The sequence below is a fragment of the Parambassis ranga genome, chromosome 2 (assembly GCF_900634625.1).
Source record: "Parambassis ranga chromosome 2, fParRan2.1, whole genome shotgun sequence".
Classification (NCBI taxonomy): Eukaryota; Metazoa; Chordata; class Actinopteri; family Ambassidae; genus Parambassis; species Parambassis ranga.
Window position 1 is genome coordinate 4,535,481 of NC_041023.1, and position 14,928 is coordinate 4,550,408.

Below are 14,928 nucleotides of genomic sequence, written 5' to 3' on the forward strand. Positions count from 1 at the left end.
ACATTCATTTAACTAAAATGCATGCTGGGATGCGAACATGGGGACCAAAGGCTCTGACTGCCTGTCTGTCGTCTGTCTTTCTGTCTGTCGTCTGTCTTTCTGTCTGTCTGTCTGTCGTCTGTCTTTCTGTCTGTCGTCTGTCTTTCTGTCTGTCGTCTGTCTTTCTTTCTTTCTGTCTGTCTGTCGTCTGTCTTTCTGTCTGTTGTCTGTCTCTCTTTCTGTCTGTCTTTCTGCCTGTCTCTCTTTCTGCCTGTCTGTCTTTCTGTCTGTCGTCTGTCATCTGTCTTTCTGTCTGTCGTCTGTCTTTCTTTCTTTCTGTCTGTCTGTCGTCTGTCTGTCTGTCTTTCTGCCTGTCTCTCTTTCTGTCTGTCTGTTTGTCTGTCTGGCAGGTCTTCATCCCTTTTCCTTCCTTGAACCTGACACACGTGTCTGGTTGTAACCTGTTAATGATCAGTCTGCCGTCCAACCATCACATTGTCGCGTCCTCTGTCCTGTCTCTTGTGGGACCCACATTGTCTTCAATCTTTCTTACTGTGGTCGTGCCCTTTCACACATTAAACTACCACAGACCTGCGCTTGCATCACGCCCTGTTGCCAGGAGACGTTGTTTGGAGAACATGGAGGACAAAGATTGCGTCCAGACTCTAATTAAATTTCCGCAACTGGAGGTGAGATAGCAGATATTAGTTGGAGGCTTGTGATGCGATCAGACAGTCGAAGAGCGCCGCAGCAGCAGAGAGGACGCAGAGATGGACGAGAGGACAGAGGTGAGTTTCTGAGCAGCAGCTTTAATGGAGCAGGAAGATGGAAGATAATATAAAGCATTGGGAAATAATAACATTTGGATTTTTAAATAATTAAAATTCATTTAAAAGTTAGACACATTTTATTTTATTTTATTTTATTTCAGCTGATGCCAAACAAAACAATCATCTAGCCTGTTAAGGAAATCTATTTTAACCATAGTCTGGTTTGAATGAGCAGATCTGTTCTTTATCTACAAGGTAGTTCATTTTTATTTGTATTTTTTTCTCCTGGCTGAAACATTTCATTGATCGATTGTTATTTAAAGGAGGTTTTGTTACAAACAAAGAATGATTTCCTTTCTCCTCTGTCTAATGATGCAGCTCAGTCGACTCGATAAAAACATTGATCCACAGTAATTGTTTCAAAATAAAGGCTTCATGTTTCTGTGGGTGAAACTTTAGACGCTGACATCTTTGATTTTAACCATGTGAAACTTAATTAGGAAAACAACAGTAGTGATGGATATCTTTTTTTTAAAAAATATATCTTTATTTATTTTGTCTTTATTTTAGATTTAATCATAGTTGTCTGAATAAGTGTATGAGAACTCTGCCTCTGTGACTGGTTCAAACAGGTCCCTGTTTTGAGGCAGAGTGGAGGATGTTATCATCCGTTCAGGAGTTGTTGACCGGACCTATCCTCCCATAAAGCCTTGCTGATAAAGTGTCTGTAAAACCTTCAATAACAGCGTGTTTAAACCTGATTATGGTGTTTTTGTCTGGTCCAGAGCCTGTGAGAGTGTCTCCGCTCTGAGCTGCCGCCATGCTCTGCAGTCGCCTGTTGCTTTCTGGGTACATCCTCACCTTCCTGATGGGGGTCCCTGCCAACATCCTGGCCTTCTGCACCTTCTGCCGCAAGGTGTACCGTAAGCCGACCCCGATAGACGTCCTCCTGCTCAACCTCACCATCTCAGACCTGGTCTTCTTGGCTTTCCTGCCTTTTAAAATGCAGGAAGCCGCTGACGACATGGCCTGGACGATGCCCTATGAGCTGTGTCCATTCACACAGTTTCTGTTCTACGTCCCCATCTACAACAGCACCCTGCTCCTCACCGCCGTCAGCGTGGAGCGCTACCTGGGCGTCGCCTTCCCTCTCAGATACTCCCTGTGTCGCCGGCCTCGCTACGCCGTGATGGCCAGCATCATGTTCTGGGTGGTGACCGGGCTGAATCTCAGCATCGTCTACATCATGCCCTACTTCCAGTGGAAGAACAGTGCCAACAACAATGGCAGCGGGCCCGCGCCGCCTCCATCCACGTGCTACCTGAACTTCACATTTGACGAGCTCACCATTGTGGCGCCATTTCGCCTGGAGCTCTTCATCGTCCTCTTCTGCATCCCCTTCATCATCTGCTCCTTCTGCTACATCAACTTCATCCTCATCCTCTCCCGTCTTCCAAACATCAGCAGACGTCGGAGGCTGCGGGCCATCGGCCTGGCGCTCGGCACGCTGATAGTATTCGCCGTCTGTTTTGGGCCCTACAACGTGTCCCACGTGGTGGGATTTGTCCGCATGGAAAGCCAGGGGTGGAGGAACGTGGCACTGCTCTCCAGCACCTTCAACGCCTGCCTGGATCCCTTCATCTTCTACTTCTCGTCGGCAGCGGTCCGCAGCATGTTAAACCGCTGCTTCAAGGGCGTTGCAGCGAAGCTGCACATCCTCCGGTGTGGAGGGACTCCCCAACAGAAACCTGAGAAATACAAAGAAGCAGCTCCGCTGTGAAAGTCCTCAGTTACAGTCGATATTAATGTGTTTTCAATGAGTGTGTGTATTTATTTCAACCAAGGACTAAGCTAACCTTCAAACAAACCCCTATAAGGCTTGATTGAAATGTTTGTGCCCGTAACAGAAGGAAACGTTTATTTGAATACTAAGGACTCAAGATTGACTGTAGTTTCGTCTTTTTGCCGATGACACAACTTCATTCGTCTTTGTCTCACCTTCAGTAACAAATACCACATCCTAATGTTCTTTAAATGCAAAAAAGTCCATGTATCTCCACCCTTATCCCCTCATTAAAGTCTAAAAATATGGCTTCATACACCTTTAAAGAACACTACAAAAAAGCAAAGTGGGCCATTGCTTGATCCCTGTGGTACACCATTTCAGAAACAAGTTTCTTCTGTAATTGGAATTTAAAATATGTCATAAGCTGGACTGTGTAACACGTGTGTTAATTCAGTTATTTATATAAAAACGAGCCCCGAGTGGCTGCTAAATGTCTTTTGTCTTCTGTGTGTGTTTCAGTGTTGTCCGCCTACAGTTATGTTGCATGAGCTGTAACCATTTTGTGAAATTCTCTATTTTCTGGAGCTGCTCTCCGTCTGACCTCCAGCTATAAATGAAGCAGGAAACCGTCACAGACACTGTGCGCTGCTTAAATTTCCTTTTTCTTTGACTTGACAGTGCAGCGAGGGCGCTGTTTAATCAAAGCTGAGAGTTTTATGGGGGTTGATGCAATTAAAGCCCAGGGAACATAAGCAGGAAGTGCAAACCGCTTGCTGCAGAACTAATATGGAGTTATGAGCGTCGGAAGTGTAAACACACACACACACACACACAGTGGTGAGATTATAACGTGCGACAGGACCTCAAACAGTGACTGATAAACACACCCCGCCAGCTATCTCCTGTCTGAAATAATGAAGCACGCGTGTGATCTGTGTCAAGTGATCATTTGAAATATTAATAATGTGACATCACAGGATTTACACATAGAGTATTTATTCCAAAAAATTAAATATGACAAATAAAAAGGCTCAACGTAGGACCAGGTTCAGGTGAGTGTTAAGACAAAAAAAAACATTTTTACTTCTAAAATTACATAAACAGGCAAAAACATTATAATAAACCGTGAAACCCAAACTTTATTCGTCTTTATGATATGCAGCCGAGCACAGAGAAGACTGATCTCTGTGGGGAGACGGGCACTCGCAGTCTGTAAACGTCTGAATTTCACATCAGAAAAACTAAAATATAATAAAACCATGAAGAGTTGGACAGCAACATGCACACACACACAGAGGGCCCGATTGCACAGAAACTTTGCTTCATTATTGCCGTCCATTGACACATAAATTAAACACGTGTGTCTTCCCAGGCAGTAAATACAGTTAAATAAATAATGCTACATAACTAAGAAACTTGTCACCTACAGCGTTGTGAGTGTTTGCCTGGTTTATTTTATTTAGAAATGTTGTTGTAGAAATAAAAAAAAACTAAAAACGATTCCCCCACAGGCCTGTTTCCTTTGTTTTGGTCCTGTCATCTCCAAACGGATCAGTTCTGCATAATTTGTGTTCTTGGCATAAGTCAGAGGTACAAACACACACACAAAAATACACACTCACACCTTACAGTAAAGTCATGTATCAATATATACTTATTATTATTGTAGACTGTCTTTGATTAACTCAGCACCGTCAGGAAAGGCACAGTCTGTAACAGGACGTATCAGTCCATCTAACCCCCGTCATCACTTCCTCCATCAGCTCTCCGAGATGATAAAGTGTGTTCACAGGCCGAGGAGGATTCATCTCAACACAACAGACCTCCACACACACACATAGCAGATCAATGCAAACACATTAAGTAAACCTACTGCAATTTCAAATTTGGAAAAATCATCTCTACGATATTATCTTCAGATAGGACTTTGTTAGAAAAAATAAGTGGTATGTGCATTAATATCTTTAAATATAAATATTTCTCCTTCTGTGAGGAAAAAGGCATCTGATGACACTGAGGTCGAGTTAATGTACGTGGCATCAGGCTCTTGGAGACCGACCATCCTTCAAGTAAAAACCACATGCTGGCGATGTCTGACGTTAAGGAACTGACAGCAGACACCGAGCTGCTCCGATAAGTGACACGTACATCTTTAAGTGCAGTAAAAAAATCCTCTCTGTATGTATATCTGATGAGTACTGAACATTACCTTCTAGCAGCTATTGTTTGGTTCTGGTGACACGTTGCGAGCAGCTCATCAGCACGATGCTGTAAAGGCTGAGTTTACACCTTGACCAGACACATGTTGGTCCAAGTGATGAAGGTTTTATCTGTGTTTAACTAAAAAAAAAAAAACAACCTCTGCATCCAAGCAGCAGGATGGTGACTGAAATGAAACGATGACAGTCTGACAGAAATCACAAACTCCTGCTGCAGTGATTCCAGTCATTTTAAGGTGTATTTAAGGTTTTCTGTTAGCAGCCTAAAGTAGAAAAAGAGGAGTCACAACATGCCGTATAACTCTTCATGTGATTGAAGACACATATTTCCACCTAAAGAACTAGTCCACCGCTGAACCTCCTACATTTAAGGGCCATTCAGGAGGAGGAAACAGAACCTGCAAGAAGGCTGAGCTGAACTTAGAGGTACGCAGAAAACCAACAGATTCAACACAAGCTTTGGGCCACAGATCCAGCCAAGACACTCTGATCATTTCACCTGAACGGGCTAATTATGGACACCTCATACCAGCCCCGAGCTGTCGTGTCTCCTTCAAACTCATCTGCCCTCGTATATCTTTGGGTTTTAGACTCTTGGTGATAAAGACTCTTAGTATGAAGGCTCTGCCTGAAAAAATGCAACCTGTTAAGGACAAAGGTAGACGTCTAACACCCGCTCTGTATCCACATTTTGTTTTCTCATGAGCACATAAATCTACAAAATAAGGCTGAGGCAGTGAAGCTCAACTGGGCAGTGATTCAGAGGATAGAAATGAGGACGATTGAGACCTTTGTGAATATAACCACAGTCCTGTTGTGTTGTGTGTTCTTCAAATCAAACAACATTTTGTGATCAAGAGAAAACAAAACACACTCATCTGGCTGTTACGTCCACCACCATCTTGTCAGGTTCCTAACAGAGGCATCCAAACCATCATAACCATAAAAATAATAACCTTCCCTCCGACCAGCTCAGGCACTTTTTGTTTAATCGCTCCAAACCACCATCGGACCTCAGGACTGATCCATCCGCCCCACTGCTTCACAAGAATGTCAAATACTGTACATTCCTGAATCCCACTTCATTGTCACTTGCCATAACAAATCTTTTTTAGACACGCAAAATTCCGCTCTCTCTGCAACAACACCTTATTGCACCGAAGGAGTAATTGGTCAGATTCTAATGTAAAATTTAAAGGTTTCTGTGTTCTATTGCTAAAAAAATGGAAAAACTCATAAATAGCACGAATAAAACACACAATGAAGACGTTTGGTATAACACTCGGTACCAAGCTGAACTATGAGTGAAGAAAAGCTTAAAATTGTCCATTTTGTGGCCATGGCATTGTATTCTAACAGTCCTCGCCTCACGGTAAGGCAACAAGCAACACACGGTGCTTCAAAGAATGGCTGTGGTGGCTTTGTTTTTAAAAAACATTAACATTTCTTCAGTGTCTGGGTTGGTAGAGTGCAGCTTCTTACTGGCTTTAAAGACAGAAGAGTAACCGCTAAGGCAGCCCGCCATTTCGCCAACAGAGGAAATAACACACACACACATATGTGATCTACACAACTGAAAAGCACACACAAACAAACATGTAAATCAGACAGAAACCAGTGACTTCAGGCTCAACGTGAGGCTACAAAGCCATTCAGGTCCTCACTGGTTACTCCACCCATGCACCAACAGAATCATCAGTTTTTAGGTTAAAAAAAAAAAGAAAGAAAACTGTGAGCTTTGTCAAACCTGGAAAGTGAGGACATGACTAAAAAGGAGAAACAATCCTCGCCTCGAAAGAGATTGGCTGGTTTCAGCATTTGCATAATGTTGCTATACTCCTCTCTGACGACCTTACGCTGCTCCAGCTTGGAGGTGGCCAGCAGGAGCCAGGCATTAAGACTGGGCTGGGAAAGCTGGAGGGGGGTTCAGGCGAAGTACATGGTCCTCAGTGTGTCGTGGTGAATCTGAACCGCCTTAGCCAGTGCTTGGGGGTCCCTCCCGTTACTCTGCCCTGAGACGTGGCTGCCCTCCGCACTGTGGAGGGGGGAAGGTTTAGGGTTAGACGACAGATTGATGCAGAGTCAGACCTGCAGGCTGCAGGAATTTAACCAGATCCACCTACCTGTCGTGCTCTTTGTCAACCAGGTGGTAGCGAGCGCGGAAGGCCACCAGGTGGGCGTAGTACGCCGGTGCTGGGATAGAAACGGAGCGCGTGCAGCGGACGTAGGTGTGGCACAGCTGGTAGGTGAGTAGCTGGAACTCGTCTGCGGTGAAACAGTTGTCGTCCCACAGTACGTGGTAGTGGGAAGGCCGGCTCGTACCCTGGGGGGAGGAAAGCAACAGTTAATCACACCCCGGGGAGAACGCAGCTCCATGGAGAGGACAAACAGTGAGCAGCTCAAATTAGCAGCGCAGAGTAACTTCTCTAATGGCTGCTCAGGTGACGATGATAATCGTCTGTAAAGCACGCAGTGCACTGATTCAGTTGGCATATTCTCACCTGGATCCCAGCGTGACTGCAGAGGTAAAAGTCAAACTCGTACGGGTGGGTGATGTCCGTGTCCACAGTGGTGCCGGCAGGAATGTTTCCACTTCGTCCAACCTGGTAATTAAAAACATAATGTAAGAAAATGAGAGCGTCATTTAACTCAAAGCAGAAATAGAGCCCCAGGGTTCTACCATCCACACAAACAAAGCGGAACTCACGCGCTCATTGCGATCTGCACAGAAGAGGCGCGTGTGATGCCGTTTTTGCACGACAATGTAGGTGATCCCCGGCTGGTATTCCTTCTCTAGACTGATGCACGCCTCCCTGATGGCCAGCAGCTCATAATACAGCACCTGCACACACATAAACCCAGACCGGTTAACACACACAAAGGATACTTGGGCAGGTCGGGCAAGTTTAACAACCCTGACAGCATTTTTTGTATTTGATCATTATAGAGAAAATCTCAATCCGTGATGAATAAAACTTTATTTGCCGAGTTGAGTTCTCAGGAAAACTACAGAGAAGGCTTCCACCTGTCTGAACTGGCCCTCTGACACTCCGTCCCTGTAGAAGATGATCCTGGTGGGCTTGTAGCGAGTTGATTTGTAGAACTGAATCAAGAGCTCACGCACCATAGAAGCCAAGTCCTGAATAACCTCCTGTCTGGGCCTCTGGACCCGCACAGTAGCACAATACCTGCTGGGGTGGGCATCCATACTGCCAACTACCTGTATAAGAGAAGAGTAGCAGTGTTAAAAACAAAACAAAAACAAAAAGAATCAATCACAAAGAACTGAAGTCTCACAGCTGCAATAGATGGCTTCTTCCCATCTCCTGCAGGAGGATGAGTGACATCAGCCCCGAGGAAGATGACAGGCTGCTGGAACACGGAGGGTCTGAATGGAAGCGAGGACAGAACAAATGATCTTTTAGACAATCTGTCACAGAGTAACCAAGTAAAGTTGCTTCAGCTTGTGATTTTACCGCTGGTGTGGAACCAGGATGTTGTTGATGCCTCCCAGTTTGACGTTGATCTTGAGGCAGAGGTTAGAGAGTGTCTGAGGGGACGTCTTCACCACGTTCTTCACCTGCACGCACTGCGTGGCCATGCCGAGAAGCGTGTCCCCCACTCGCTTCACCTCAGCTGTGTTAGAGAAGGCACATCATTTCACAGAGTTAAAGCGGCTCTACAGTTATTTAATTATGTTTTAGGATCTTTTTTGATGCTGCATGAAGTTTGTAAACAAAGATTTCTGTACCATAGACGGGTGTTTTTCCAGGAAGGATAACGATGATGAGCTGTAGTCCGGCGTAGGTGTTCTTCAGGTGTCTGAACATGGGCTCCACACTGTCAGCTCCTTGGGCGTATTTACAGAAACATGGCTGCCCTTGGATTGGCATCCCAGCATCCTTTGAGATTTTCCGCAGCTGATCGGTGAAGCTCCTGAATGGATTTTTGGAAGATGAAGTCAATTCTGTGTGGTTTATGTATAGTAATAATAAACTGTGGTATGAAGATCAGGCGCTCTCTCACTTGAGGATCTCTTCTCTGCACTGCCTCTGGGTGGCAAAGCAGGCGATGGCCCACATCTTGATCTCTACTCCGGTGTGAAACTGCTTCCCCCTCATATCCCACACCCCATGGCTGGGTGTGGCAACCGTGCGGTTCTGCAACGATAGTGCAGGGTTGATCTGCTGGGGCTGGCAGGTGCACAAACGCATACAATACAAGGACAAAAAAAAAGGATTCATGCAGCAAGTGTGAGCTCAGGACATATTGATTATATAGGCTGATCATTCCTTAAATGTTCACATTTTCACGATAATCATGCAGACACACACGTGTATGAAGTATGATTTAAAAGGGGAAGGTACCATGAAGGCCTCAGCGCTCACCCTGCCGCCATACTGCAGCATGGGGGCTGGCAGGACACGACCCGTCACCTGAGCCATCTCATCTCGCACGCGGAACTGAAACTCCTGGACGAACGGGTCGGCGTCGTAGTTCGCACTCCGCACCTGGAAGGAGCAGAGAGTTTTTTAAACTTAAGATCAAGATGTATGATGTGTTAGTATTTACTTAAAAGTCGGGACACTCACCAGCCTGCTGATCTCCTCCTGTCTGTCCGGGGCAGACCGCGCAGTTGCTTTGATCATGGTTGATGTCTGGTTGTCGGTGAGTTTTTTAATACAGCGCTGTCCAGCAACAATGTTACACACCTACAAGACCAAAAATAAAAACATTAACCAGAACCTTATTGGTTTTCTGTCCATGAACACACCAAGGTAGACCCCCAATGGTTAAAATGTCCAATAAACATGTGATATAAAAATGCATGTGGAACAAGAAGCTGCAGGGTTACATGACTCGACTTACCTCCAGAGGCAGGTAGGTGTGCTTCTGCTCCTGGCCCACCTGCAGACATGGCAGATGGGGATATTTCAGCTGCAGGTTGTATTTCTCCCGGAAGTACTGGGCCACAGTGCGCTCCACTGTCTGACCGTTCTCAAGCTGCAATGGAAATCTGTGGATTTGAAAGTGACAAGAACGTCCTTTCATTATTGTAAACAGGCGACAGCTTTGATAGTCAACAGCTACTGTGGTGCGATTCAGAATCATACGTCTGGAGGCTGGCAGGGCGCCGCGTTACGTTGCATACTCTGTACTTCCTACGCATGGTTCCACAGTGTGTCACTTCCACTTTAAGACCTGTGAGAAGAGTGGACACGCTTGCATCAAACAAGCTCTCAACACATACAGAGCGTTTGCCGGGAGCTTCCTTCAGCACACACACAGTGCAGGGCTGTGGTTAAAAACAACCCGGGGCTGGCGTTCCATGGAGGCATACCTTTGATCTCTTTGGTGAACTTGACCCTGTGCGAATCAGTGAGAGGGCGCGGCTGCTCGTCAATGTTGTGAATGTCCAGGACCTCGCACATGAACTGAATGACAGGCTGGGCCTTATAGAAAGCAGTGGCTGACACTGAAACAAGGCAGGATGGGAACAACATGTATTAGAGCCGAGGATGATCCATCCATTTAGAAACATTTATCACACAGGGCACATTTCAGATGAGCATTTATAGCATTGTATCATCAGCAATAACAGAAACACAACAACCAGTCAAACATGCCTTTTTCTGGCCACTTTCTAAAGAATGTAACAAATCTTAAAGTAATGGTTTCACTGTCTGTACTCACCATCAATATTGAGCATCATCTTCCACATGGCTGGGCGTACTGACTGATGGAAGCCGAACCAAACTTCCCTCCCTCCACCTAGCGGATGGTCGTAGCCCTCTGGGGAGGAGAAGAAGGATCGGCCAACAGGGGTGTACCTGGTGAGGATGCAGAGGTGAGCAGAGTACAAAAATAAAACTTCCAGTGTGGCTGGAAGTTTCATTTCCCCAGCTCTGAGCTACTAACCACAGCTAAAAAGGTTTTTGTTCATGTTACTGAAAGCTATTTTGGATAATGGAATCACACAACCTGAGGCAGATTACATAAAAAGGCTTTTAATTCAAATCTCTGTGTTGAATTTAAATCCCATTTAAGCCATCTAATGCACTAAAAATACATCCACCTGGGGATATATATATATAAATACCACACTCATGCTTTCTCACCCTAAACCTTTTATGTTCAGTTATGAGGGAACTCACTTCATGGAGGGCAGATGTCGAAGCACAACATCCACAGCATGCACAGGGTTAGTGCTGAGAGGTTTCTCCAGGTCCAGTGGTTCAGACGTGATGCGTCCTGTCAGGACTTCGTGCAGCATGTGCCAGCTGACCAATGACACGAATCTAATGGTCACTTTAAAGGGGCGGTCCTTCCCACCTTCACCTGGCAGGGTGACGTCCAGATCAACCTGAGGGAGTTTGACTTTCATGAGCAGGTGAAACTCTGTATCGGTGGTGAAGTAGATGGGATGTGCACTCTTACCCCAGCAGTAGCGACGGGAAGGGGGCTCGCAGTATAGAGGCTTCTCTTCCCATCATAAACAGGCATGCGGTCACCAAAGATGGTCACCTTGAAATGCTGCACCATGGAGTCCACCACCTCCCTGGAAACATAGCCATGACATGGATATTACATATTGTAACCGATCAATTCATTAAAAATGAACAATGTAAAACGATGAAGGCTTCTTTTTTTTTCTTCGTTACCTGTTGACACGTCGAGGACATCTGTCCGGCTTGATGTCCACCTCGTACAGGTAGACGTCAATCTTGGGGATTTCCACCTGGAAGCAGTTGGCCAGAAGCTTGATGGGCTTCCCAATGGTGCCATAGCCGGGTCGCCGTGGCAACGAAAACAGGGCTTGTGCTCCAACGGCTCCTACAACAGCAAAAGCAGAAAAATAAAAATGGTCGCCACACTCGGTGTTAATGAGATAAATAAATACTCCAAGAGTAACTCTGATAAATGACAACAACCTGAGTAGAGGACAGAAAAAAGGTTCATTCAGTAACTTTTTCTTTGAGCAACGTCGCACATAATCTTATAAAATATTGTCTCTAGACCATCAGAAGTATTTCTGTTATTCACAATAATCAGTGTTGCAACACTTTAACAACTGAAAACCACTAAGAACCAGTAATAACAAATGTGGTTCACCCTTGCAAACAAGCTGAGATCTATGAAAAAGATGACAAGGTGGAGGAAGGATGTGGTTAGACGGGAGGAAAGTGACAAAGCATGCAAGGACTGAAGATGGTCAGGGATGTTAAAAAAAAAATTGCCTCATATTAAACAGTCAAAACTGAAACAAACAGGCGAGTGCTGCCTTCCCCACATCTCAATCTGATAATGACCATTTACAAAGGTCACAGAGTTGAGTGACATTTTGAAATAAAGACCAGCTTGGCGGTCACAGATTTCTCTTGACTGACATGGCCTTTGCTAGACAGGAGGAGGAGGAGGAGTAGGCGAGTGACACGCGACGCTAATTTGACATCAATTTTCATAAATGCCAAACTGGAAAGTACTCAGCAAAAAAAAATAAATACATACCGACATCACACAGCCACACAATTTCCACAAATATGACTCAGAGGATCCATACAGACAGAAGCACAATGAACAAAATGACATAAAGTCAACACGTACACATATACAGAACTTAAGCTAATAAAAAAAAATTAAACCATTACACAGTGAATAATGAATATGGCCATGACGTGAGGACAACTCTATCAGGACGTGGGTTCATGTCAGGGTCAGCAGCCGACCCTTATGTGTCATAAGCAGAAATTATTCACTAAAAAAGACGGCACTTTCTGCTGCCGCGTCCCCACAGGTCGCTTCCTCCCATGTGCCGTCACCATAGCAATGGCACCCATGTTGCTACAGTTTCTCCATGGCAACTAAAGGCATGCTGACAGGAGGAGGAAAAACAGGCACACACTGATTTGTCTGCAGAGACCAAAAAAAAAGACATCTTTTAAGAATAAATTTCAAGTTTTTAATTCTTAATAGGTAAAAAAAAGCTTCTCTTTGAAGGAAGATGGAAGACATCCTCGGCTTGGATGAGGACTGCTAGCAGCTGCTGCACCGGTAATGACCCAAAAACACAAGGGTTCACTGTAGCCTGAGCGACAATGGAGAGATTAATGACCACTTATCAGGCTGCTTCATCATATAAATGCACCGCACAACCCGTGGCAGCCCACACAGGGCTGACATTCAACCCACGCTCTTTAAGAAGAATACTCCACTGATGCAATACGGTAGAGTTCCAAGGTCAATTCACAACACTAGTGACTAGAAATACCTCAAGCTTAAACTGTACTATTAAAGAAAATGTGGCTTTAACCTCTAGAACTTCACAGACCAAACATTTTAAAGCCTTGATATTATGTGCAGACAAATTCACCAGAACCCTGCAAAACCTATACAAAAACTACAAATATGACACAGTACTCCTCTCCCAATGGATTTTGCAACTTTACACTGGATCCTTAGAAATTTAATAAGTGTTTTTTGGGGGATTCAGGCTGTGAGTGGGAAATAACTTATTTTTAGATGCCATTTTTGCCGCGTACAGCAGTGTAACCATTTTTTGGTGCTGTAGAGTCTACAGAATCAACTGCACGTCAAAATAAGGGATTGTGGAGAAAAAGAGAAAGAGGGTCCCTCATATCTGTGCTTAAACTATTAGTAGTCAGATTCATGCTTCTGAAATATAATAAAACCTGTATTGGGACATCTCTGATTTGAATAGCGTCTTGTAATATGCATGTCTTTTAATTAAAGGCTGTGTGTCTTAATGCTGCTGACAATTAATGGCACATTGAGTTAGTCCAACACTGCTTGATCCACATGAGCTACTACAGTGAAGTGTGTAGAGCAGCTGGAGAAAGTGTGGCTCAGTTTCAGTTAAGCCCTTTTCTTTCCCTGCCACTTGGCCCCAACAACATCAATTATACACAAGCTGTGACTCTCAAACTGTGTGCCCCCCTTGGCAACACGGCAAACTGACTGATGCTCAGTTGATTTGTAATTAACACAGGCAGCCGGATAACTGAGCATTATTCAACAAGTTGGAGTAACTATGGCAGCAGCTGGCGTGAAAGGCTGCCCTTCAAGCGGATATGACACAAACGCCACGACCCTGGAAGATAGCCAGCTCTCAGGCTTCACGCACACCTGACGGGATCACCACCTGCCTCTGACAACCGGCAAAGCGTGACGTAAGCAATACAAGAAACCAGTGGGGCCAGTTTAATGGGCGGAAAAGTGACCGGTAAACAGCGCTGTAGAGACGGACACCGCGGTGTCTGTGAGCCGCAGCTGGGAGTTTTCACTGGGGGGGGGATTTTTTTTATTTCCGGCTTTTGCACCGTGATAACCAGAAAACACGAACAATCATTACGGCTCAAGCAAAATCTTCCCCCAGTGTTCAGTCGCTGGAGTCAAACTTGCGTGAAGACGCAGTCTCAAAATAACTCAGCAACACCTGAACACCACATTAGCACAGCAGTTCGAGGATCCCACCTGTTGTTCCGATTTCCATTCATGAGGTCTCTGCCCGGACGACCCCGGCACTCTGTGATCGATTATCCCTTCAAACTTTCACTTCTTTTTTAAGGATGCGTTGCTCGATACGCTGCTAACTTAAGTCTCCGTTGCTCCCCGCTCTCCTTCTCCGGGGGGCTTCGTTCGGTGATGTGGAACCGGGCCGCTCAGGGGTCCCCCCCGGGGCTAGAAGTCTTCTCCCCCGAGTTGCTTTACCGAAACTGACAGCTCAAAGTTGAACAGAATGTCCCCGCCTCCGTTCTTTCTCGTTCTTTCTGTCGTAGCTGAAATAAAAAACACAGTTAGGTTCAGAGTTTGAATTGTTTGTGACAGTTAAGACTCGAAGTTTGTAAAAAAAAAAATAAAAAAATTCGCGGATAGCGCGACGGTCAGTAAGCTAACAGCGTTAGTTAGCTTTAGCCAACGACAACTAGCATTCGAGCGGCAACACAAGTCTGACATACCGGTAAATATTTACCCGAGAAGTGACAGGATTCGGTGTTCCGTATATCTTAACGTGACAATCCGGTTCGGCTCCTTTATCAAACAGATATGTGTACGCTCCCCGGCCCGGCGTCCTCCTCAGTATCGGCGAGGAACCGGTCTGAAATCTACTCTTACGCCGCCCTTGCTGTCACTGCACGGAAACCCCAACTTCCGG

General features: G+C 45.3%; 2 protein-coding genes across 5 annotated transcripts; one reads left to right on the forward strand and one right to left on the reverse strand.

Moving 5' to 3' along the window:
* The first annotated feature begins 718 nt into the window (after window positions 1-718).
* LOC114431941 (free fatty acid receptor 3-like) lies at window positions 719-2,956 on the forward strand. Its single transcript, XM_028399629.1, has 2 exons — window positions 719-767; window positions 1,535-2,956. Exon 2 carries the CDS (start codon window positions 1,570-1,572, stop codon window positions 2,527-2,529), a length of 960 nt encoding a protein of 319 aa, XP_028255430.1. The 5' UTR covers window positions 719-767; window positions 1,535-1,569; the 3' UTR covers window positions 2,530-2,956.
* Window positions 2,957-3,514: 558 nt separating this feature from the next.
* On the reverse strand, window positions 3,515-14,895 carry ago3b (argonaute RISC catalytic component 3b). 4 transcript variants are annotated; one of them, XM_028400521.1, is made up of 20 exons: window positions 14,746-14,895; window positions 14,247-14,551; window positions 11,417-11,588; window positions 11,193-11,313; window positions 10,910-11,118; window positions 10,449-10,585; window positions 10,096-10,230; window positions 9,869-9,956; window positions 9,624-9,771; window positions 9,347-9,466; window positions 9,143-9,265; window positions 8,781-8,914; window positions 8,506-8,690; window positions 8,231-8,390; window positions 8,052-8,142; window positions 7,780-7,974; window positions 7,462-7,596; window positions 7,256-7,357; window positions 6,878-7,077; window positions 3,515-6,789 (listed from the first exon to the last, which is right to left on the reverse strand). In XM_028400521.1, the coding sequence occupies exons 2-20, from the start codon at window positions 14,263-14,265 to the stop codon at window positions 6,681-6,683; spliced, it is 2,583 nt and encodes an 860-aa protein (XP_028256322.1). In that variant the 5' UTR covers window positions 14,266-14,551; window positions 14,746-14,895; the 3' UTR covers window positions 3,515-6,680. The 4 variants fall into 4 exon arrangements, with proteins under 4 accessions (XP_028256322.1, XP_028256321.1, XP_028256319.1 ...); XM_028400520.1 differs by having other exon boundaries at window positions 9,122-9,265; XM_028400518.1 differs by having other exon boundaries at window positions 8,781-8,947; window positions 9,122-9,265.
* Between the last annotated feature and the right edge of the window lie 33 nt (window positions 14,896-14,928).